Here is a 26,841-nt window from a genome sequence, read left to right on the forward strand (position 1 = left end):
ATACTTATATCAAACGAGTTAACCGAATTCAAATGCTGGTTGGAATTGTTTACTTCCTTGTGGCATACAAAAGTGGATTTAAAATAATCCGTACAAAGTTGAACTGCTTCTTGGGCGTTATTGGAAGTGCGATTCTGATAAGTAAGATTCAACGGAAGCCCCAAATTACCTTTTTTACTTTTCACGTAATTCCAAAATGCAGAAGGGTCATCTTTAAATTTCCGTTGAAGATCAGATAAGTGCTGACGGTAGCTAGTATCTTTAAGTTTTAAATACTGTAACTCAATGGCTCTTAGATATTCCCTCGAAACATCAATTGGATGTTTAGAGGTTCCGCAAGTGCGATATTTTTTTAAATTTTGTTTGAGTTTAATACTATACGTAAAAAATTAAAAAATGAACCAAATTTGTATCAAAATGTAAAACAAGCTAGCTATTTCCAAGAAAAAAAATTTTTTGATCAAAAAATTTTGTATTCAACTGACCAAAATGTGTACCAAGCGTAAAATATTTTTGATACTAATGCCACAAAAGATGCGGAATTTTGTGCACTTAAACTTTGCTGAACAAAATATGTTGTTTGTATCATCGTGTGAAGAGCTATTCACGGTTTAAACCTTAACAAAAATCACAATTTAGGATATTTTTTATTTAATTTCACAAATTTGTCTTAATAAATACCTACTTTAAAATCAAAATACTAGCAAAAAAGACTTGGTTGGTTTGAGGGAGTCATCAGAAGGCCATATGCCAAATTTGAGCGGAGCCGGACAACAGGAAGGGGTTGCACTGAATCTCTAGCGTGAAAGGGAATCTGAGACATAGTGTTCTAAAGAAGCGTAAAAAACTGGTTTATCATCATTAATTTTTTTTCTTTACGAATTGATTGCTTGATTATGTAAATTTTATTAAACTTTTAATTAAGACTAATATTTCATATGAAGACTGCAACTCGATTGGACTTGAACAAAAAAGTTATGGCTGTTCAAAGATTGTATTTTTGTGCCAAATTGTCCTGTAAAACGCAATGAGTAAAATGTACTCATTGTGTGTTAAGCGACAATTTGGCACAAAAATACAATCTTTGAACAGCCATAACTTTTTTGTTTTAAGTCCAATCGAGTTGCAGTCTTCAGATGAAATATTAGTCTTAATTAAAATTTTAATAAAATTTACATAATCAAGCAATCGATCCGTAAAGAGAAAAAAATTAATGATGATAAATAACGGTTTTTCGACAGCAACTTACTATCTTCTTCAGTGAGCGTTTTCGATGGATTAATGTGTATCGTTTTTCTTATAACTTGGTTGAATCAAAAGGAATCTTTCGATTGCTTTGATTCAGAAGAATAATTCAACCAAGTAGGCTAACAACACATATTAGAGTTAAAATGTCCCTCAAGTCGTTAGAGCCAAATATTGAGGGATGAATGACATATTCAGATGTTAAAATACTACGGACCAAATAATTAAAAAAAATCGAAACAGCTTCCGGGCTCTGGTTTTGGCTCGTGATTTTGGTTCAGCCGTTTGTTTGGACACTTTCTGCTTCTTGTATGTCTTCAGGTTGTTCCGCTTCTTGATCCGCTGTACCATTCCGATCGATGTACCAGCTTTTTTCGCCAAATCCCGTATGAAAATCGATCGATTCCGGTTGATGAGGTTGATTACCTTACGGTCCAGATTTGAGTCAGATGGTCCTGATTTTCTGCCTTTTCCTGGCAAATCATCGAACCTTTGACTACTGAATTACAGGCTGATTATTATCCTTAGAATGAGAAGGCCTTTTTGCAAAGCCAACGCAAGGATTTATTAGAGGTGTATCAAGATCCTTTGAACAAAGGCTTCGTAAAAGTATTTCAAATACGAACAATCAAAATCTTACATTTTTTCAACTCAGAGTTTTGTTGTTTAAATAATTTTCACTTTTTCGAGGAAATCTTTTACTGTAGCTCTTATATGAAAATGACCAAACACAATAACTCATAAGATATTTTTTCTAGCTCATCGGGTAATTGAATACGAAAAAATGCTTTATTTTATTCAAAATTCTATTCAAATTTGAAAAAAAATCGGCTAAGTTCCACCAAATTATCTCATATTTAAAATTGATCATCGGTGACCCAAAAGGTATTGAAATAAAAATATGGGAGTCATAGTGTGCTGCTGTTAAGTGCTCATATTTTTCGCTACAGATAGGTTTATGATTTAATGATAAACCAACCTAGCTACACTGCCGGCCAAAAGTTTGGGATCACCCGCTAAAAAACATGCAAATTTTGATCGCTCATATCTCAGCCGTCTTAGGACATAATGCAAATCTTCCGATCTCATTTGAAAGATAATAAGCAATAGCTATTTCGGAGGTATTTTGCCCAGAAATAATGCTTTAGTTTTGCACCTAAAACTTAACCTAAAGTTAGACCATTTTCAAAAACATGTGAAAAGGTTATAAAAGACAAAGGCGGCATCCATAAATTACGTAACGCAAAAAATCCAGTTTTTTGACCCCCTTCCCCCCGTTTGTCACAAATCGTAACGCTACGACGTACTCCCCTTTGAAAATTACGTAACGCTGATAATTACACCCACCACCCCCCCCCCCCCCCCCTTCTATCTTCTAATGTTTTTAAATACTGATTTTAGATGATCAAAAAAAGATTTTGAGATAATTTTTTTAACGTTTTAAAAAACGGAATTTATATCCACCCAAATCGCTTCTTAGTACTCATTGATGATAACTTTTTGATAAAATAAATGTATTGTCTTAATCCGAGTTGCTCTGTGCTTGTTCACTGATGATCTACCTTGTTTACTTTAGTTTGTTAAAGGAGTATAACTTGTTATGCAAAATATATTCCACTTAGTAGTATTCGTCGGAATAATCAAAATTGCATTTTTTTTAATCAATTGAGAAAAAATAGTAAAATTTCCGTCTTAAGGTTAACTGAGTTCTTTGGAGTGTAAATGAACCCAATATTCGGTTTTCCAAAGGTTATTTCACGGATATTCAATCCGGATATTCAATCAATGTTGGAGTCTATCTCAGAATCTTTAAAGGGGAAAGGATACAAACCAGTTTCAATCATGTTGAAGCCTACAAATTTTAAGCAGATTTTGGTATGTTTATCATTCTGCGAAAATGGCATGACATCAAAATAGCTCGGATTAAGTAAACTGAAATTTTTAAGGAAAAAAATCGTTACGTAACGATGAGCATACCCCCCCCCCCTCCCCTATGTCACAATTCGTAACGCTCGAGCTTACTCCCTCCCCCCTAGGAGCGTTACGTAATTTATGGATGCCCCCAAAGTAAACAAAACCCGTTTTCAGTGGATGCAAATAGCCCAATATGAGCTCTACTTAACACAAAAACCGTTTTCGGCTTTTCAGTTTTCGTAAGATTTATAATGCAGTTTGAGCAAAGGATCTAAAAAATTTAAAGCCATAAAATGAAAAAAAAAATCAAAACATTAAAAGGGGAGGAATGGGAGGCTTATGGTTCTCACTCCTGTAGCGAGAACCATAAGCCTTTGTCAAAAAATAGGGGAAATATCCCTAGGTAAAATTACCTCCACCTCACTCACACATATGAGACATTAGACTGGCCCATAACAAAAATATCCTTATATTCCACGCGGCACCCCCTAAGTTGGTGCCTTTAGCTGAAAAAATGACTTTCTCAAAGTTTCAGGTCATTTGGCAGAAGCACGAGCTGGCGCAAAGGACTTGAAATTTGTATGGAGATTTTCGACAAAATGTATGAAAAATCGACATACTTTCACTCTTTGTGCTCTAAAATATGTTTCCAGTATGCTAGAATGCTCAGAATTTCAGGAATTTTAGTTCAAACAATGACAAACAAGTTTGTAGAAGATTGTAATAAGATACGAGTTGACGGTGATGAGTTATCCGCAATTGAATGTGTGATTTTTTTTCGCATTTCATCGATATATCGTGAACGTGTATAGGTGGATTATTAAAGCTTAGTTCTTTTAGAAATGGGATCGTTGCGAATGCGTGTATCTCAGAAACCATTCATTTGATCGGAATATAGGTAATTTTATGATTATTCATGAAAAAAATTGAAAAAAATATTTATCGCTTTTTTGAAAGAAATTTCATTATTTTAATCAATGTAACTCCTATCAGCCTGCGCACACTTTTTTCAGTCATGATTTTGATCAGTTTTTCAAACTTATACTTCGTATAATCTGAATTTTAGGTGGCTGCTTCCTTCTCCTTCGATTTCTGATACTTTTTGGTCCAATTCTTATCTTTTGAAAGATACTGAGGGAAATTTAGTGGATACTGTTATTTCGAAATTAACAAAACTTGATTATTTCTAAACCCCTTTTAAGTGTTTTTAATGAAATTTCTTCCAACAAAACTTGACAATAACGAATTAAAACCATCATGAGATCAATCAAACTTAAAGTATAATCGGTTGATATAGATCGCACTTTCAGCTTATCGAAGAATTTTTTTTTGGACATTTCAACGATCTACACTTCGTTTTTCCCTTATTCTATATTAAAAATGCTGGTATGAGACTTGACTTCCCTGATGACCCTTAACCGTAGTTGCCGATCATGTGAGTCACCCCAATGCTTGATTTGAACTTTGTAGACATTTTCGACAATGTTTGCATACTTTTCCAACACTCACATACAGTAATTCTTTGAATAATCAACGGTTTTGTCAGCTATCGATATAATAATGACGGATTTCGAAGGAAACTGTGCAAAACTATTTTTTTTCATTTTCTCTTACATCGTAAATATCTCAAAAACGCGTGAATTCTAAATTTAGCAAAAAATAGGGTTAAAAGAACTTTTAATAGGCAGCAAAACGCTGTTAAAAATTTGAAAGTCCGATTACTAGTAAATGAGCTATTAGCAAAAGAAAGCGTCCCATTTCTAAAAGAACTAAGCTTTAGTATTAACTTGATCGCATTGCTATACAATAAGAATAACAGATAGAAAGTTTGTGTCCTGGGCAAAGTTGCGAAAAAAGCTCTAACAAACATTATTGTAGGGCATTTAGACTTTGCCGAGGACACAAACTTTGTATCTGTTATTCTCATTGTGTGACAATGCGATCAAGTTAGTTCTAATAACCCACCTATACACGTTCACGATATATCGATGAAATGCGAAAAAAATCACACAATCAATTGCGGATAACTCATCACCGTCAACACGTATCTTATCACAATCTTCTACAAACTTGTTTGTCATTGTTTGAACTACAATTCCTGAAATTCTGAGCTTTCTAGCATACTGGAAACATATTTTAGAACACAATGGGTAAAAGTATGTCGATTTTTCATACATTTTGCCGAATATCTCCATACAAATTTCAAGTCCTTTGCGCCAGCTCGTGCTTCTGCCAAATGACCTGAAACTTTCAGAAAGTCATTATTTCAACTTAGGGGGTGCCGCGTTGGAAAAAATGTTGTAAAAATCTTCCCATACAAATTTTGGCCAGTCTAATGAGACATATATACAGTACAAAGCAAAGGGTGTATAAACATTTAGGCGAATTTCATACTCCAGCTAGGGTCTTTAAACAATTGCGAGCTATTTTTCCACGATAACACCGTCGTATCGATAAAAACATATTTAGAATGATCCTACGCACCGTTTTGACCATATAGACTTGGAAGATTCCTCGTGAATTTTAATTAGCGATTTAAAAAAAAGTGCAAAATTTTCAAACGCATTTTTCTCGAAACGTCATAAATGAACATAGACCCTTTCCACGTGTTGGTGCTGATTTGAATCACAACTGTAGTGAACCTTCATATAAGAGAAGCGAAGCCCGAAGGATCGCGATAAACGGTATGAATGACTTGAATTTCGTTAATAATCAGTTAGCTTTCTAACTAGAATCATGATTCACCAATGCATTAAAAAAAATTGCACCTAATCATAAATTAATATGACCAGCTAAAAAATTATCTGTTTGAACTATAACAACAATCGTAATACCTTCCTTGGTTGAGTTTTAAATAAGAAAGGTAAAAGCTCTGCGACAAAATGCTCGGATCGATTGGAATCGATTTTGACAGTTCTTTTGCTCGATTGGAATTTTGTGTTTCAGATGTCACTTCTCTTATATACAGGTTCACTACATAACTGATGGAATAAAACCATTTTACTGTCAATAATATGGCAACACTGCTGCTCTGCTCTTTAGTATTCACCTGGTCGTCATCTTCCCAAACCCGTTCAAATGCTCGCTTAGCACAACCTCAGTCCTCCCATGTTGCCCCATCGTCTTTGTAGCAGATGCGATTTTCTCCACCACACTTTTTGTCTGGCCAAGCAGAATATCTACACGATGATGGGTCCAAACGAAGGAAGGGCCCTCAAGTTGTCCATCATCTTCATCAACAAAACTGTACATGGGTTCGTACGAAAGAGACACCCTCTCGGTCATCCAAACTGGATTATTATGACCATCATCGTCGTCGTCGTCGTCGTCGTCGCAGTTGTTGGATCAATGCAAGAATGCGGACTATTTCAACATTCATTTTTCCTTAATCGCGCTTCTTCCTACCGACTTCCAGCTCCAGGCTTAGATTTACTACACTTTGGATCCGTTTGCTAGCCAGACAGAGTGGGTTCATGACTTAATAGTTTTAGCTTATACTTAGACGTTCGAACGATTTCTAGCGGAAGATATTTCCTCGTGTGTCGTCTTGAGTTGTCTTGAGCAGCAGCAGCAGCAGACAAGAGACAGCTAAACGTGTCTTTTGCTAATCGTTAAACAAATTATTGACTGGTTGATGGAGTTTGTGATGGTTTAGTAAACCCACCACCACCTATAGTGGCAGATTGAAGGTTTCCCATGGTCCCACTTCTTCACTTTGGAACCCATCGAAGCACTTTTAGAGGCGTAGTAAACATCGCTGTTGACACTAAACGTCACACACAAGATTGGTGAAGTTCGGGAGACTTTAATCTCATCATCAACCTCGCTGCCAAAGTCGTCCTACGAACGACGATCAGTTCGCGCGATCTAAATGGCTGTACAAATAAGTACAGCCGAAAGCGTGTGGGTGACACTTAAATATTCACTTGATATTGGGTGTTGCTAAAGTACCACGCATCGCAATATTTTTGGGCAAATATTAAGTACTGTACTGATGCCGTCCGTCGATGGGAAGGTTGTTTATTGACTTCGGAAGTGAGCAAATACAAGGTGGATTTGTTTAGCTGTTACTCCGCCTGTGAGGTAATGTTGCAAACTTTTGGGCGGCTTCTAAACCTTGTCTGGATGGGTGCCAAGAGATGTAATCTAATTGATATTCATCTGTTTTTGAATAAGATTTCTCACGTGCATTTACATTACAACGAGAGAATTTTTTTAGCAGCTCACAACTTATATCACACCCAAAGGCTCAATTCGAGCCCTCTGATAATCGACGCTGACTGTTCTCAGTATTTCTGGCACCAAATAAAAAAATTCTCGAAACGCAGGCAAATTTCAATGATGCTGAGAACTTAAAATTAAAAGCTAGAAAATGAGGAATTAACAAAAACATTTGTTTACAAAATGAATCTCAGAAGAAGAATACCCATTTTAAGAGATCCAACAAGGGAAGATTTAAGATTACTGTCTTAAAGTGCAGATGTCGCTTTCAAACCTTTGCAGTTGAGTTTTTTCAGTTTTAATTAGATAATTTTTCAACATCAGTATTTGATATGCTCATTTTGAATAGTTATGTATTTAAGTATTCAATCCTCTTCTACAGTTAAAGTTAAAAAAATAGTTCAAAAAAAAGTGGATAACATAATAGGTCACATTTTTTTTGCCAATCAAAATGTTCCAAACTATTAAACTTCATATTGACAGTCTATGTAGTTTCGATGGGGGTAAATATGTACAAACTCATCAACGTTTTTTTAAATATGATTTATTTCTAAATTCTGGCTTCTCGTTGATCAACCCAGCTCATCATTGTTGTGTTAATTGATTAAAATCAGCGTATTGTGAAAATTTTACAATTTTTAATAAATATATAATAAAGTGAAGCAAAAAAAAATCTGACAAAAAATGGCAAAAATGACAAAAATGACAAAAATGGCATGACAAAAATGACAAACAAATGACAAAAATGACAAACAAATGACAAAAATGACAAAAATGACAAAAATGACAAACAAATGACAAAAATGAAAAAAATGACAAAAATGACAAAAATGACAAAAATGACAAAAATGACAAAAATAAAAAAAAATGACAAAAATGACAAAAATGGCAAAAATGACTTAATGACAAAAATGACAAAATTCACAAAAATGACAAAAATTAAAAAAACAACAAAATTCACAAAAATGACAAAAATGACAAAAATGACAAAAATAACAAAAATGACAAAAATGACAAAAATGACAAAAATGACGAAAATGACAAAAATGACAAAAATGACAAAAATTAAAAAAACAACAAAATTCACAAAAATGACAAAAATGACAAAAATGACAAAAATGACAAAAATGACAAACAAATGACAAAAATGACAAACAAATGACAAAAATGACAAAAATGACAAACAAATGACAAAAATGAAAAAAATGACAAAAATGACAAAAATGACAAAAATGACAAAAATGACAAAAATGACAAAAATGACAAAAATGACAAAAATGACAAAAAATGACAAAAATGAAAAAAAATGACAAAAATGACAAAAATGACAAAAATGACGAAAATGACAAAAATGACAAAAATGACGAAAATGACAAAAATGACAAAAATGACAAAAATGACAAAAATGACAAAAATGACAAAAATGACAAAAATGACAAAAATGACAAAAATGACAAAAATGACAAAAATGACAAAAATGACAAAAATGACAAAAATGACAAAAATGACAAAAATGACAAAAATGACAAAAATGACAAAAATGACAAAAATGACAAAAATGACAAAAATGACAAAAATGACAAAAATGACAAAAATGAAAAAAAATGACATAAATGACATAAATGAAAAATATGAAAAAAATGACAAAAATGACAAAAATGACAAAAATAACAAAAATGACAAAAATGACAAAAATGACAAAAATGACAAAAATGACAAAAATGACAAAAATGACAAAAATGACTAAAATGACAAAAATGACAAAAATGACAAAAATGACAAAAATGACAAAAATGACAAAAATGACATAAATGACCAAAATGACAAAAATGGCAAAAATGATAAAAATGACAAAAATGACAAAAGTGACAAAAATGACAAAAATGACGAAAATGGCAAAAATGGCAAAAATGACAAAAATGACAAAAATGACAAAAACGAAAAAAACGAAAAAAAGGCAAAAACGAAAAAAACGAAAAAAATGTCAAAAATGACAAAAACGACAAAAATGACAAAAATGACAAAAATGACAAAAATGACAAAAATGACAAAAATGACAAAAATGACAATAATGACAAAAATGACAAAAATGACAAAAATGACAAAAATGACAAAAATGACAAAAATGACAAAAATGACAAAAATGACAAAAATGACAAAAATGACAAAAATGACAAAAATGACAAAAATGACAAAAATGACAAAAATGACAAAAATGACAAAAATGACAAAAATGACAAAAATGACAAAAATGACAAAAATGACAAAAATGACAAAAATGACAAAAATGACAAAAATGACAAAAATGACAAAAATGACAAAAATAACAAAAATGACAAAATTGATTAAATTGCATTACTTTGGTTTTTTATGTCAGTTTCGTCATTTATGTCAATTTTGTTTGTTTTATTATTTTTGACAGTTTTATCAATTTTTTCAATTTTGTAAAATCAGACTTTTTTTATCAATTCTCTCAATTTGGTTAATTTTGTCAACTTTGACAATTTGTCAATTTCGTCACTTTTTCACTTATGTCAATTTCGTCAATTGAATATTTTGTTTTTTTTTAAATTCTCTTAATTTGGTTTTTTTTTAAATCCATGTTGCTATTTTCGTTAGTTTTCACATTTTTTTCCATTTTGTCAATTTTGTAATTTCCGACAATTTGAGCAATTTTGATAATTTTGGCTTTAACGACAATTTTAAAAGGGTAAAATTAGCCCATTTTCTTATTTTTGTCATTTTTGTCATCCTTGTCAATTTTTACATTTTTTCTTTTTTGACATTTTTGTCATTTTTGTCAATTTTTTTCATTTTCGACATTCATTACATTTTTGACATTTTTGACATTTTTGACATTTTTGATATTTTTGACATTTTTGACATTTTTGACATTCATGGCATTTTCGACATTATTGACATTTTTGACATTTTTGACATTTTTGACATTTTTGACATTTTAAGCATTTTTGACACTTTTATCATTTCTAGACATTTTTGACGTTTATGAAACTTTTGAATTTTTTGAAATTTTTACTTTTTTGCCATTTTTGACATTTTTGACGTTTTTGACATTTTTGACATTTTTGACATTTTTGACATTTTTGACACTTTTATCATTTTTTGACATTTTTGACTTTTATGAAATTTTTGACATTTTTAACATTTTTTTACTTTTGACATTTTTGGCATTTTTAACAATTTTGAAATTTTTGAAATTTTTGACTTTTTTGACATTTATGACATTTTTGACATTTTTGACATTTTTGACATTTTTGACATTTTTGACGTTTTTGACATTTTTGACATTTTTGACATTTTTGACATTTTTGACATTTTTGACATTTTTGACATTTTTTAAATTTTTGACATTTTTTACATTTTTGACATTTTTAACATTTTTGACATTTTTGACATTTTTGACATTTTTGACATTTTTGACATTTTTGACATTTTTGACATTTTTGACATTTTTAACATTTTTGACATTTTTGACATTTTTGACATTTTTGACATTTTTGACATTTTTGACATTTTTGACATTTTTGTCATTTTTGACATTTTTGACATTTTTGACATTTTTGACATTTTTGACATTTTTGACATTTTTGACATTTTTGACATTTTTGACATTTTTGACATTTTTGACATTTTTGACATTTTTGAAATTTTTGACTTTTTTGACATTTTTGACACTTTTATCATTTTTTGACATTTTTGACTTTTATGAAATTTTTGAAATTTTTGAAATTTTTGAAATTTTTAACATTTTTGACATTTTTGTCATTTTTGACATTTTTGACATTTTTGACATTTTTGACATTTTTGACATTTTTGAAATTCTTGACATTTTGAGATTTTTGACATTTTTGACATCTTTGACATTTTTGCAATTTTATCATGTTTTTAGTTCAGTCATTCAAACTTACAAATTTGCAAAAGGGAAAAATTTGACAATATTGACGAAATTGACATACATGAAAAAATTGACAAAACTGACATTATTGAAAAAAAAAATTTCAAAAATGACAAATCTCAAAATAGACATAATGGGCTGAATTGCTTTAGTAAACATAATTGACAAACTAACAAAACTAAAAATGTAAATAAAAGGTATTTAGTAAATTATTCTTAATTTTGAAATTCTTCGTTTTTGTAATTTTTTCCACTTTTCCAAATTTATCATTTTGTCGATAATGACATTTGTCTAGTTTTGTGAATTATTTCATTTTTTTTTTTAAATTTTTGTTAATAATTTTAATTTTTATTCTTAGCATTTAAGTAATATTTGTCATTTTTATAAATTTAATTTTTTTAAATTTTGTTTATTATTTATTTGTGTAAATTTTGTCATTTTTGTCTAGTTAGTCAATTTTTTACAATTGTTTACAATTTTATTAACTTTGTCAATTCTGCAACTTTTGTAAAAATGGCCAGTTTTGTCAGTTTTTTAAATTGTCAATTTGGTAATTTTATCATTCTTGTTATGTTGTCAATATCGTCAAATTGTCATATTCGTCAATAATGTCAATGGTGTCGATTTTGTCACTTCCGTCATTTTTTTTTTTTTTTCAAAAGATATTTCAAATTGAAGTGCCAAAAAATTATGCAATTTGCTAGGCTGAGATAATTTTTACATTTTGCAATTGAGTGAATCATGTTTGGACACTCATGTTGTCAACGTCTCCCGTCATCTGCTTTTCCAGGTTGAAGGGTCTTCAAGAAGAAAAAAAAACAACTACAACAATAGGTAAACAAACGTACTGCACAGGTTTTTCTGCGAACGAAAGCTGCGTAACATAAGGTGTGTAGAGGGAAAGAGAACAAAAAACGAAAGAACGAGCCTGAGAGCTTAAAGCTTGTCTGGTTTGTTTCAATTTGCTTCCACGAACGAAATTCTCCCATTGCTGTTCGTGCTCAAAATAAAAACTTGAGCTTGAGGGAAGATGTGATGGTGTGCATCGTTTGCGTCCCCATGTCGTGTTTCCCTTCTCAGAGCAATGTGTGCTTGCGAATAAGCGTTGGACGAAGGATAGAACTAACAATCGCTATCGTAGTATACGATGTGAGAATCAAGTCCCTGAGATTGACTTATTCAACTTAAAAGGGATGATTGACATCCTGGTGTTAAAATTCATTCAACAAAATTTAAAAAAAAAATAAAAAAAAGAAAAAAAAATCAACTTAAATTTAAAATATCATTTACCATAATCAGCTATATAAAGAACATTGCTCAAAATTGAAACCAAAAAAAAAAAACCCAGGCTTTAAAATACGATTTCCGTAAGTACGGGCACAGAACTAAAAATTTCGAGAATACCTAGAGGAGTGAAATGTCATGAACAGTACCAAAACATATAGATCCAGTAAAACATATTATTAACTCAATACCAACATTTTAGTCTCAAAATTCTGGCAACCCTGCCTCTCGCTAGTCATCAAGCTCCCTTCCGATTCGCAGATCTGCACGTGGGACCTTCGCGTTCCACCAAGCCACGATCAACCGGAATGGCAGTTTTCTGCCAACCGTCCAGTGCAACGAACGCAAAACGCAAACTCGGAGAAGCGCGTTTTCCCATCAAATCCAAGTTAAAAGTTATCGTTGCGCGTACCTACTTACTCCACTTAAAATTCCTACCGGGTGTGCGCGTGGAACTGTCCGGGGCCGATCGCTAATATGAAGGAAGCGATATTCCCGTTGCTTCTCCTGGTGCTGCTGCTCTAGATCATGGCGAAGATCGCTTCCACAAAAATGGTGCAAAATCGATCCGATGTCAACAATAACATCGAAAGTAGCAATGGAAATGCCAAGTGCAAAAGTGAAGAACGTCGTCTGCCGAAAAGTTCCTACGCAAGAGATCAGCTGGTAATGATTTTAAGAAGTGACAAATTTTTGTTATTGTTAGGAGTGGTTTCAGTCCATCGAACAAGAACGATCTTGTGGCACTTACCCAGTAACTAATAAATGGGATCGATGAATGTGTGTCACCATATCGCATTTGAGTATTCGAGCACTCGAGATAAAAAAGTGGTAAAATTCCAAACAATAACAGCATTTCACAGAGCCCGTGAGATCGTGCGTGTGAGTCATAGAGTCTAAAAACCAATGAATGCTGCCGGGGGCCGGTTTTGAGGCTTTCGGATTTCTTGAATGAGTTTCTGCGCTCAGTCAGACCTCAAAATGATGCAGATTCGATACAGTTTCAGGTTCTCTCTGTCTCGGTATTTGAGTCGATCGGGGCTTCGCGCAGAGCTCTTGTTTCAATCTATTTATGTGTAAAAGCCACGCTCGATTGGGAATTGTGGCGAGGCGTTTGTTGAATGTTGCTAGCTAAGGGGGAACAATGTAGCGCGTGGAAATCTGCAAACAAATGTGCTCTATGGGGTCTGAAGGCGTTCTGCGGTGCGAAACCAAATAGAAGAACACTGCGTCTTTGGCTGTTCGAGAAATATTTCTTGGGCCTGGTGGTAACCTTCGAAATTTTTTATTTGGAGTGAATATTTGCAATTTTTTCAGAATATTCTCAGAACAATTGCTTTGTTTAATGTAGTAATTTTTTAACTTTCTGACTCTATACCTTTTAATGACCTTTTGTATATCTGACTTTTGACTGTTTGAATTTCTGATCATATGATATAATTCTATCTTTGGATATTTCCTTAGCAATCAACCATGAGCTCGCTTGGCTCAAATTTGGAGGAAATAGAGAAACAAAAGAGATCAATAGGAGGCAAGATCACATGCGAGATTACGATTTTTTTACGTCGATTTTATATAAGCACCCCCCCCCCCTTTCGAAGTGGGAGGGGTTTGTACTTTATCAAAAACAATTTTCGCCCGTTTTACAAACTTTTACGACAATCGATCCAGCAAATGTCACGAACACATTTCTCCTTATGGGAAAATGCGCCAGCTAGCTTCCAACGTATGATGGCTACTACCCAATATGAAGTGCGGGGGAGCAATTTGAAAAAAAATGTAAAAAAAATCAAATTAAATTATTCAATTTTTAAATCGTCTAAGAAGTTTACGGTCTTCGGCAAAGTTTTGTTTGAATATTCAACAATAAGATGCAGCTTACAGTGAGGCTGAAGGATGTTTTGAACAAAAAAGTCACTTTTTCCATACTAATTTCCGTACAAACTTTGAATTTTTTGCTTCAACCCATTTCAAAAACCTAGAGCCACCAAAATTTGCACAGTTGTTATTAGGCTCAAATGGAACCCAAAACCGTTTTGTACTTTTTTTGGTCCGATTCTCACCAGTCTAATGTTCATCGTTACGTAACTTTTTTTTCTTCGAAAAATTTCATTTTTATCACAGCTATTTTGACGTCATGCGTCAGGGAAATGGTTAGCAAACCAAAGTCTGCAAAGTTTGTTATCTCAATAATCATGTTTGAGATAACAAACTTTGCAGGCTTAGGGTTGTTAGAATTTTTCCGTGGGCCGGGAAAATCAAGGCGATTTAATCTCAAAAACTAGTGAAATTTCAGCATTTGATTTCAGAATTTTCAACCCAAAATACGGGCAATATCCGGGTCAATTTAGTTAAAACCAAATCTTTTTTAAGCCGCAAAAACCAACTACAGTCGCACTACTATGAATAACATGCTAAAAAAAATCACTTAGCGTCCAATAAAGCGAAGTTAAAAGCTATAAATTGGACATAATGTAATAGTTTTTTTGAGATTTTTTTAGATCCTGACCACAACAAAATTAAAAAAGTGGTGTAAAACCCGTACTTTTCAATCAATCAATCGTAAAAATTGTTCAAGTCGTACCAGATAAATTTTTAAAAAGGTATTGAAAATTTGACGAAATTGGGCACATTTTTGCATTTTTGGATTGTAAAATTACGAAAAACAGAATTTTTGACGAATTTTCAAAAATAGATATTTCTTGAACTTTTCGTCAATTTGCAGTTTTTTCAGATTTTCTTGCACTAATTTACAGCTTTGTACTGGGTTTTCAAGACTTTCTCATTAAGTTTATATTCACCAGAAAGTCAATTTCATATCGATTCTAGTCTGCAAATGCAATTTTCAATACCTTTTTCAAAATTTATCTGGTACGACTTGAACAATTTTTACGATTGATTGATTATGCAGTGCAAAGTTGAATTTAATTGCAAGAAAATCTCAGAAATTGCAAATTGACAAGAAGTTTAAAAAACAGCTTGCTTTGAAAATTCGTCGAAAATTCTGTGTTTCGTATTTATACAATCTAAAAAAGCATAACTTGGCTAAATTATGTCAATTTTTCAAACTTTTTTTCAAAAATTATCAGGTGTAACTTAAACAATTTTGAAGGTTCAGTGATTGAAAAGTACGGTTTTAACATTTTTTTTTACATTTTATGTAGTCATGATCATAAAAAAAATTCAAAGAAATATATTTTTATGCGGCACTTCAGATTTTTTGGACACTAAGTGAATTTTTTTTAGCATTTTGTTGTTGATCTGAAGTCTTTTTTCAGAAGCATGTTTCATCGGATTTTTTTTTTTTCTTAGACTTCGAATAATGGAAAGCTTATGTGTTGTAGGTAAATAATGTCTGAGAAACATTTGCCGTATTTGTTTTTATCTGGTGGCCAACCAGTGGTGCACTTTTTTTTTTTGTTTCGATTATAGTCGTTTTACCATCTTTATGGCATTCGCGACTTTATCAACGTTGCAGTTGGCGGATCGTTATTGAAAAACTCATCCGGTACAACTGTGTTCGATGTTTACTTGGGCTCTTGGGCTCGAACTTGCGGACATCGGTTCAGGAGACAACAGACTTGCCAACTGAGCTATATCACAAGCACCAGTGGTGCACTAACTGCTGTATATCGTATAAAAAAACACTTTGACAGCACTTAATGCACAAGTAGAGGACCACCAGTGTAATAACAAATACGGTAATAGTTGAGTTACATTAGGAGATTTCTGAAACTATAAATTTTGTATAAAACGGTTGGAAACAAGAGAGATATATTGGTTTTAGTCAGGTACTGTAACGGGTAAAAATTTCTGGGATGGATGAGGGTTAATAAAATCTGTGCATCTGTGTATCGAATTTTGTATCAAATATTCGGACAAGCCCGAGTAAAGATGATTAGTGACATACGGATGGAAGGGGGACAAAATAGTGCATTTTTGCATTACCTAATAAATGTTTGCCGCCTTATTACTTTTCTCATTTCTGGCTTCCTGAATAGTTCACCTTCAAACATTCAGAGTTTTGACTTTCTGAATTTTGACTCGGCCCTCAGATTCCGAGAGATTCAATTTTTTTTATTGGTTTTAACAATTTGACGTTCGGACTTTGTGACTATTTGAATAACGGACCTTTTGATTTTCAGATTTTTTTAATGCAAAATTTTTGACTTGCAATTTTTGTCTTTTCTGAAAGACTGAAGACTATCTGACTTTCTGAAATTTGGACTTTGTAACTCCCTGAATTTCGACATTTTCTTCGAATTTCTGAGAGTTTCCAATCAACTTTTTTTAATTTCTGTTTTTTTTTTTCAACATTGCTGACTTTTTCAATTTCAATTACTTAAGATTTATTGACTTTCCAATGTTCCGACTTTCGATGTCAGCCAAAATTATCAAGATTTTTTTTTCTCAAAATTATTGAACTTTATGTTTTCATCATGAATGATCATGCATAAGTTAAGGTTGCCAGATTGCCTGGTTTTATCCGGGTTTGCCGGATATCTGAAATAAATTTTGGGAACAGTTCGATCCTGCCCGGTTGCTTGGATTTCATTGAAAGATGCCCGGAATTAGGCCAGATGTATCCACTTTATTTGGCAAATCTACCAAAAAAAAAACAAATTGTTTTGTAAATTGTTTTATTAATGCCTCCAAAACGAAATTTTTTAAGCAAGTTTTATAAAACTAATCATGGAAGTTTTTTTGAAAGCCTTATATACGATTTAAAATCTGTCGATGAATTTTGATGAAAAAAAAAATAATTTTTTTGCCTTGATTTTTGTTGACCTATTTGAGGGTTTTAACAAAGTTTGCCCGGATATTTCCTGGATTTTTGGTCGTCAATTTTTAATTCAAATGCCCGGATTTTGCCAGAATTTTATATGAAATTACCCTGATTTGTCCGGGCCGGATACGTGCTGAAAAAAAAATCTGGCAACCTTATTATAAGGACATGTACAATAGAGTGCCCCAAATGACCCGACTTTTGAAAAAGTTATGCGCTGCAGGCTTAAATTGATCTTAGGCCTAGTACAAGATCTCATGCCAAATTTGGGCGAGATCGGATCACGGGAAGGGGTTGCTCAACGAGCCTGAAGTTTGTATGAGAATTTTGAGACATTTTGTTCGGGAGAAACATGCAAAACCATTTTTTCATCAATAACTTTGGTTTCTGTCGGTCGAGGAGTAGGCGTGTGCTGAAGCGTCAACACACGTTTTTTTTCGGCTGTTAAAATTTTGTCAATAATTTTATTAGAAAATTTATGTATTTTGAATTTTCAATTATCATACGCATGCTCGGTATAGATCGTCGATCGCGTGGCGTATCGTTGTTTTCGTGTGCAGTGAAATTTTTCTATAAATTCTTTTCCATTGCGTGTTATTTTGAAATAATTATCAGGGCCAATAAATAGAAAGATAGAAGAATTACGGCAAGGTTTTCTGTGCTAAAAAGCTCTTGTGTTAAAAGCTTGTGAAAACATTGTCCAAAGTTCCTAAATTTTGGTGTAACGGGGGTAGCGATGCAATAATGGCTACAGGATCAATGCGATACCAGTTAACAGTTCGAATGGGTATTGGAACTAAAATGCAAAGAATCTACAATCAAGTATCGTTTACTTCGAAACTCGGATAGAGTTAGCTAAGTATATTTTTCTTTTTTTATTTATTTATTGATTTATATCATTATTGGCAGACATTTTAACAAAAAAAGCGCAAGGTTTTCGTTTTCATTGTACAGAAGTTTTTTCTTTCGTTCTTTTTAAAAATGGATAGGTTATATAAGTAAGTTTGCAATGAAAAATTCGTTACCGAAAGTGGTGTACATGAGATGAAAAATGCCCAAAAATAGGCATAATCTTTGCATGCAGTTTTATTCCAATACGGGTTTTGTGCGTTTAAAACTAGAAAGATGTCAATGTTTATTATCCTGGCATCTTAATATTTCTGTTTTTGATTTTTGGCATCACAGTATCCGATCACAATGACTTCAAAGAGTCCATATAACTAGAAATATGAGAAAATAAAATATCGGATGTTTTTCGAATAAAACTAATGAATAAAGATATTTTTGCACTATTTATATCCAGGAATTTCTTTTTTAATCATTTTTGACTAATTATCTAAGGCATATTAAAATTAAAAGATACATGCTTGACAAGTTCGTTTTGTAGTTGTTATAAATTATTTAAAAGAAAAAGCACATTCGCGAACAAGATAGAAATTCAAGTGTAGGAGCTTGCAATTGATGGATTTATGTTAGGATTTTTTTTCAAATACACTTAATTTATTTGAATTGTAACATTAGGGTAGATGTTTTGTCTTCAGGAAAATAGAAGAATAGGATGCTCAGAATCAGATTACACTAGTCAAAAGTGTCTCCAGATCACATCCTTTTACCCACTCCCCAGAACAAAATTATTTGCTAGGACGCAGAGGTGACCTCGGTCCTATAGCTTAAATTATTTTTCTCATCCCTTTCTCTCTTTTCCAAACTATCTATTGACTACTAGGACATGGCCGTCGCCGTTATTGATGTTCAAAGAGAGAGCATTAGTTTTGGGCATTGTGAATGGCTGACAGTCCCAGACACCATTCATTTGACCCTTGAACAAAATTGGTGGCCTTGGTCAATCACGGAGTAGCAACCATTGGCGAAGTGGAATTCGTTCTACTGAGCCACGCCTACGATCATGGGATTCGAAATGCATTTGATTCAATATAATTGTACTACCAATAAAGAGTTTTTATGAAGTATACTGAGGAAATTCAAAAGGATTGTTCAATATTAATTAACTACTAAAAAATATAATGAAGCATTTCGGGTTTAATGTTCAAAGGTGGATGTGAGTAGTCAATCAAGCTAAGCTAAGCTAATAACTTTGGTTTCTGTTGGTCGATTTTTTTTTCAAAAACGGGTTTTCTTAAAGCCTAATTTATGAAAAATATTTCATTCGAAGACTGCATTTCGATAAGAGTTAAGATCAAAAAGTTATAAGGCTTCAAAAATGGACTATTTTTTTAACGGTGGTATTCATCACTGGTAATGAGGTGTCAATATGTTCGACCGCCTCGACTCATCAACAGTGATGAATACCATCCTTAAAAAAATTAGCCCATTTTTGAAGCCCAATAACTTTCTTATCTTAACTCTAATCGAAATGTAGTCTTCAGATGAAATATTTTTCATAATTTAGGCTTTAAAAAAACCCGTTTTTGAAAGAAGTCGGCCGACGGGAACCAAAGTTATTGATAAAAAACTGGTTTTTCATGTTTCTCCCGAACAAAATGTCACAAAATCCCATACAAACTTCAGGCTCGTTGAGCGGCCCCTTCCCATGATCCGATCTGGCCCAAATTTGACATGCCATCTTGTACTAGGCCTAGGATCAATTTTAGCCTGCAGCGTATAACATTTGACAGGTTTTGAATTTCCCATACAAATTTGGGGCAGTCTAATGTACAACAACAAAAGTGAAAATCTACATGTCAACATTTTACATTCGATTTCCTTGCAACGAGTAATAAGAAAAATGTTCGTATTTTCAACAAAAAAATGTTTTGTTGATTGTCCATGCAAGAGATTTTCTGCAAAACCGTGAAACGGGATTTATCTAGAAAATTTTCCTATTCTTTCTGTGCTACTCAATGAACCCTCAATGATGTATTTCTCAACCCTTCATTTCATTTTTTTTTATTATTGAAAACCACTTTGAAGATCAATCAAAAAAATATGCTTTTAACTTTTCCCATACAAATAACTGTTTTCATACAAAATTTATTACTTTGAAACAAGGGGTTAATTGATGGAATGACTTTTTGGTTTATTTTCGAGGGTTTTTTAACGGCTGTCAGTATCCGACTCATGATGTGGAAACGATTGTTCTTTTACTTCAACATCTCGGTTCATATTGGATCTTCCTTCTACAAAATTTTGCCCACAGTGAGTCCCATTCTGTAATTATAATTATAATTATTCCCTTCAGATATACATAGATGTACTCATGTGCAAGGTTGCCGAGAAAAAAAGAGAAATCTATAATCTCACAGAATTTTGGGCAAATTTTCATCACATAATCTATGTCACAGATTTCACAGAATTTTAAAATTGCATACGTTTTTTCAAAATTGATTTTTTTAACGACAATATAAATTCTGGATGTTTAACTATGAATTGGAGAACATGACAAGATTGGTAGTTTTAGTTTATTCTTCTCAAGTAAAATGTAAAAAACACGTAATTTGACATGACTTTTTAATGAAATTATTCAAAAGAGTAACACCTAAAATCATAAAAGAATTTTTGGGTAAAATCTCAGAAAGTCAGTTTTTTTTTTTCGTCAAATTACTTAATTTTTTTCGGCAACCTTGCTTATGAATCGGAAAAAAATGCTATCCAGACTTGGTGTTCAAATTCTAGACGTAATATTGCATATAGTAAAGGTTACTTAACATAGATAATTCACACGGCAGATGAAAACAATTTAAAAAAAAAATGTAATGATGTTCCTCCAAAATTTTAATTTAGCAGGATAAAGTCGAATAAGTTTTCTTTTTACTTTTTGCCTGAAAAACTTCATATTATCAAGTCTTCGCCATCAGTATTTTCCGATAATTTTTTTATAATTAACGTTGGCAGCGGCAGTAATTTTAAAATATTCCTAAGAAATAAACGCGAATATATTTCATATGATACAGATATGATAGGATACATACTTTCCTATCCATGTACAAAATATTTCGGCTGTTTTCGGTCAATTCCGAATCCAAAACATCTTCTCTTCTTATTCCGACGTTTCGTTTTTTTTTAAACTTTTTCACAGGAATCTACAAAAAACATTACAATCTCCTAATAAATTAATTAGACAACATAAAACAGTTGCTGAGAAAACTTACAGAAAATTGTGTTTCTTCATCTGGAGGATCAATTTCAATTAAATTCGCATACACTAATTGGACACTTTTTACCATAAAAACGATAGAAGATATTAAAAGAAATAAAACTAAGACGAAAAGCCTATTTGAATATTTAAAATGAAATTACTGCCTAGAGCAAACTCCAAACACGAAAGATATATCTTGATAGTGTTGAGGATCCCGCAATATCGGATCTCTTATTCACTGTTGTATCTGTCTGATGATGTGACATTTTTCATGTATTTTGAAATGATAACAAGAATCTACCTTGTCTTCAATGAAGAACAAAAAATAATAGAAGGAAGAGGATTTGCGTATTTAAGAGTTTTTTGAGTGCGGAAGAATATTTACCTCTGTCTTGATTTGACAGCTTTTCCACTCAGTCTTTACTATGTGTTGTAAGCCTACTTGGTTGAATAATTCTACTGAATCAAAGCAATCGAAAGATTCCCTTCAATTCAAATACGGTATAACGTGTTCGGTTGTTTTGTTTCAGCATTCAGTCTTAAAATTAAGAAAATTCATTAGAGGTGCATACAATAAGAGATTAAACTTACAAGAAAAAACTTACAAGAAAGAAATTTCATCAAAATCCCTGCAAAAAAAAGCTTTGTCAAAAGCAAGTCAAGTTTAACCAAAATAATAAGACAGCAGACCGTGACAAAGTGAGTGTTATCCATGTCTTTTTTAGTCTCGAAAGAAGGAAGAATTCTGAACAGGTTGTGTAAAATGCAATTCACAACATTCTGTCCGGATTCAATCTATTTTTCGGAATATACCTCATTGAATGTTTAGTCATCTGATTTTAAGGTTTTTTTTCATTCATCCATTTGGTTTGCTTTTTCCAACCCCACAACTCAGCTTGTCAACAGTTTTTCAATGGAAAAGTGGCTCCAGAGAGTGATCACGGCATTTTTTTAAATCTTTTTAACGATGCAACCAAAAAATTTAAAAATAAGTTTTTTAAACAAATATTTTCTGGTGTGATGGGGCTATGAGTCTTTTGTAAGAATGGTTTTTGAACTTTTAACTTTTACTCAAACGAATTATCGACTGTCTTATTGGAAATATTTTCAAAAGCGTCCTTAAAAGTATTTCGACTGTAAATTTTGTTAATCTAAACTGCAATTGCCAGTTGACAATGTCTGAAAAACTCACAGAAAGTTTGTAAAAATAAAGCTACGTTTATTTTTTCTGTTGATGTATTGCATAACTGTAGGCGAAAAACTTAGCTGTGGCTTTTTTTACCAAATGAAATTTCGTTAACCACGTCAAGTGATTTGCAAAATAATCCCAAATTTTTCTTAAAGAATTGAAGTATTTAAGAAGATTCTTACCTCATCGGAATACACTGATGATGAAATAAGGTTTATTTTATTTGGCTACAAAATCGACTAAATGTATAACTTTTGTGTATAATTGAAAAGATTTAAGTTGAAAAGTATTTTTTAGTCAAGTTAAACACCTTGAACTATTCGGAATGTGGAGATTTTTTTCCCTTGTAAATCACAAAATTACTAACATCGGTTCCCCCAATTTTCTTTCCGTTTCCGCAGGAAGAACTGGTCCAACGGTTGGGCAAGAAGTTACTCGTGCTCTCCAATGAACAGACCAGCATTGCCGAGGAAAGCAACGCCAACGACCTGCTCGGTAACGATGTGGCCCTCAAGGTAGCCCAAAAGGTCCGGCCCTCGGACGCCTCCAAGTTCCGCTCCTACGTCGACGACGTCGGCTATATCACCATGCTGCTACTTTCGCTATCCGGCCGGCTGGCCCGCACCGAAAATGCCCTCCACAACATCGACGAAAGTCACGCCGATAAGGTAAGGATTTGATTATGGGTATTCAATCTATGCCAGAAAATTTAAATTTATGATTTTTCCTCTTTTTAGAAAATCCTCGAAGCCAAACGGGACCGATTGCTGGAGCAGCTGGACGAGGCCAAGCAGCTGAAGGACGACATCGATCGGCGGGGTGCGATTATCGGGAAAATTCTGGAAAAGTCGCTGACCATCGAAGAGTACGCCGATTACGATTACTTTATCAACATGAAGGCGAAGCTGATCGTCGACTCGCGGGAGATCGCCGACAAGATCAAACTGGGCGAAGAACAGCTGGCCGCCCTCAAGGATACCCTGGTGCAAAGCGAGTGTTGACCACGAGCCGAGAGCATTTTTTATTGTTTTGTAAAAATTAGAAACCCAGTAAGGAATCCTACGTTATACTGTAAGCTTATATGGGCTAGGATAAAATTGAACTTACATGATCAATCTCATCAGAGCAGATAAGAATGACCGATCGGCTGTTGAATAGATAGGATAGATACAAACACGGCGAACAATAATGATGTTTACGCAAACAGAAATCAAGTATAAACCATTTTAGTAGTTTTAAATAAGTTTGGAAGGATGACTGTCCTAGGATCAGATCGCTCCAGAACGATTGTATATTATTGTAAATTTTTAGTCATTCGATATCAGAGTAAGAACCTTCTTCAGTAACCAATTTTTGTTTTGTTCTTTTCAAATTCGTTTAAACTCATTAACCCACCAATTGGCAGTTACGTTTGAAAAAATCTCATTTAATAACCTTTTACTAGGAAATACATTAAAAAAAATCTACCAGTTTTTCCTCGTTAAGGCGGAAAGTTCTTGCATTTCAATGCTGTTCTGTTGAAATGCCCAAGAGTTTTTGCGAGTGCACCCCCAATATATGTTGATAAGTTTGCGTGTGCGTGTGCTTTTTTGATACTTAAATGCACGTTTAGTACGCTTTGCTTAGTCCCTCCATACAGACGTTAATCTCTTCGTCTTAGGTTTTTTTTTACTTGCGAGTGCCGTGCCTTACGTTTTTCCTACATACTTTTTTAAAGTCTAACCTCAACTTTTCTAGCCCATCAAAACCCAATGTTGATGGTTGGGTTTCGATTGTGCCTTTTATTCTTTCTCAATCTTAAAAACTGCATGGACTTAAAACATTGTAGTTTAAACACTTCAGTGGCAATAATTCAGATAGGTGCTTAGACACATTAGGTCCCCTATTAGTTTGTGAATTTCTTCTTGTAATAAAATCTATTTGATGGAATGAATACTATCCATTTCGATTAAACTAGATGGAACATCTATCAGTCGTAGATTTATTGCAATATTTGTAAAGTAGCACCCATTTTAGTGGAACTTTCAAACGAACGATCGAACCTTATTAGTTTGTACATTATACCTATTTTATCGACACTCTTGAAAACCTTTGTATTTTATTGTAAAATTACGCTACTGATTCTACCTAGACTATTATAATTATTCTTATTATAATTATTATTACTATAATTATTGAAAAACAGAAACAAAAATGTGTAAGCACGATAAAATTTAAACGAAAACAACGGATTGTGATTTTAATATGAACTATACGAATATCAAAAATGGAACATTTTATGCAACTCATAGGTTTGCCTATTTTCCCCCTAGAAAGAGAGGAATCAATCATTTTTTATCATGTAGTCTATTAGTCCAGAGGGTAAGACACAAACACGATTTTAGTAGTACGATAACTGATCGCCGCCCAAATTGCAGCAAACACGCTAGGAATTCATTTCCACTCTGATTGTTTGCTTGGGGGCCAACGCAAGTATATACTACCTAGCTACAATAGTTCTTCCTAACACGAATACAATACCTACCTACTTAAATACCTACCTACTACAATACGCATTCACGTTTCTTCAGTGTCAAAATGTTCTAAAATAAACGATAATTGCTTAAAAGTGACTCTGTTAATGTTCCGAACATGTCCATTTCGCTTTTTGGCTGATGTTCCAGAAATTGTCATTCGCCTATTGAATACTCGTAGAAAATGAAGCATAACTGAAGGCGAAATACATACCCAAGAACCCTCTTAATGAACCAATATGGAATTTTCGAAGGAATATAAGATTCAAGTCTACTGATTGAATATTTACTTACGAAAAAGTTTTTCTTCCAACTTGCATACATTTGTCCGATTTTTCAAAGCGGTACGTACAAAACCCAAAAAACTAGTTAAAAATATTGTTCAAGTCAAACCCCAATCTCACTTCTACTCCTGCGAAAGTTTTCTTTTCAGCACCCTCAGCTTGGAGTAGATTTCGTCCCAATCCAGATAGGCTCCGACGATGTGTCGGGTATTGCTTTCGGTGTCGCTGTACCCAGTCCGACCGTGAACCATCCTAATGTTGCTGAAGGTCAAGATGTCCCCCGGAGCCGTTTTAAATTCAACCGCCTCCCGGTGAATCAACCGCACGAAGGTGGACATGGCACGGTACCAGGGTTCCACCTTTTCAACCGGAATGTTGAAGAAACTATCTCGCTGCGGTACGCTGTGATTAATCCGCTCCAAGTTGCCATCCCGACCAACGCTACAATAGTATTCAAATTTCAGAAAAATGTCAGAACTTTTTTCTAAAGTTCTTACCAAATAACCGGTGCCCGGTAGATGCTGTGGAATTGGCCACCCTCATCCTGACCGAGATCCGTCCAATTGACCAGCGTTCCAGCCAAAATGGCAAAGTCCTCCGGCAGTTCGTGGCGCATCAGTTCGGCCACATAAAATGCGTCGGCTATGAGATTCTGACCACCGGCGGATTGAGATTGGACCAGGCAGTGCAGTAAATTGCATCCCGGTTTGTAGTCGTAGTACGGTAGATCTGAGTGCATTTGCAGCGGCGTTGAGAGATAGGCCACGTTACTGGTGCCCTCTTTTGCTTGGACGATGAATTCCTCTCTGAAATGTTTTTCAAGGAGAAAATAAAAGTTATTTTAATCAAAGGGTTTAACAGGTTAACTAATTTTTTTTTTGGAAGAGAATATTGTGGTAAATCTTTAACCTGCCAGAGAGCCTTCCAGTTTAAAAAAAAAAATAGCTAGCAGTGGAACTTGGATCAACTAAACTCAAGTTATTGAGGTTTTTTTTTCAGCTCTAAATCAAGCTTGAAGATTTTATTTATATCTCTATTTCTAGTTCAACACTTTACTTTTTTAAGAAAAAATCATGAAATTTTGCTTTAGTCTGTCGAAGCAGCTTTGATTGATGATCTGATTTTACTTTTGAGAAAGTTATATCTGAATGTGGCATTTCTAAGTAGTCCTCTAACAAGTCTCAAAGTGACATTTCTCATTCATATCAATTGTACTGCCTATACAAAGTTGGTATCCTAGCATATACTTAAAGTGTAAATACAGGCGCTTTCAAATGGTATCCGATATATTTCTCACAGCTTCAAAAGTCAATTTGTTATTTGAGTGACTTCCAGAAGCTTTGGTTCTTTTTTTTTTAGTTCAGTGACCAGTCTGGGCTAAAATGCATCAGAA

General features: G+C 33.4%; 2 protein-coding genes across 6 annotated transcripts in view; one reads left to right on the top strand and one right to left on the bottom strand.

Moving 5' to 3' along the window:
• Window positions 1–25,238, top strand: part of LOC129743840 (protein Shroom) — a 384,017-nt gene extending 358,779 nt beyond the window's left edge. For all 4 annotated transcript variants that reach the window (XM_055736051.1, XM_055736053.1, XM_055736054.1 and 1 more), the window contains 2 exons: window positions 23,053–23,319; window positions 23,389–25,238. In XM_055736051.1, coding sequence (XP_055592026.1) covers window positions 23,053–23,319; window positions 23,389–23,652 — 531 coding nt within the window. In that variant the 3' untranslated portion in view covers window positions 23,653–25,238. The remainder of the gene's footprint in view (window positions 1–23,052; window positions 23,320–23,388) is intronic.
• Window positions 25,239–25,473: 235 nt separating this feature from the next.
• Window positions 25,474–26,841, bottom strand: part of LOC129745705 (gamma-butyrobetaine dioxygenase-like) — a 34,039-nt gene continuing 32,671 nt past the window's right edge. For both annotated transcript variants that reach the window (XM_055739007.1, XM_055739006.1), the window contains exons 2-3: window positions 25,946–26,254; window positions 25,474–25,889 (exon numbers count right to left, since the gene is read on the bottom strand). In XM_055739007.1, the coding sequence (XP_055594982.1) occupies window positions 25,571–25,889; window positions 25,946–26,254 (628 nt within the window). In that variant the 3' untranslated portion in view covers window positions 25,474–25,570. The remainder of the gene's footprint in view (window positions 25,890–25,945; window positions 26,255–26,841) is intronic.

This window comes from Uranotaenia lowii, chromosome 2 (genome assembly GCF_029784155.1).
Source record: "Uranotaenia lowii strain MFRU-FL chromosome 2, ASM2978415v1, whole genome shotgun sequence".
In the NCBI taxonomy this organism is placed as follows: Eukaryota; Metazoa; Arthropoda; class Insecta; order Diptera; family Culicidae; genus Uranotaenia; species Uranotaenia lowii.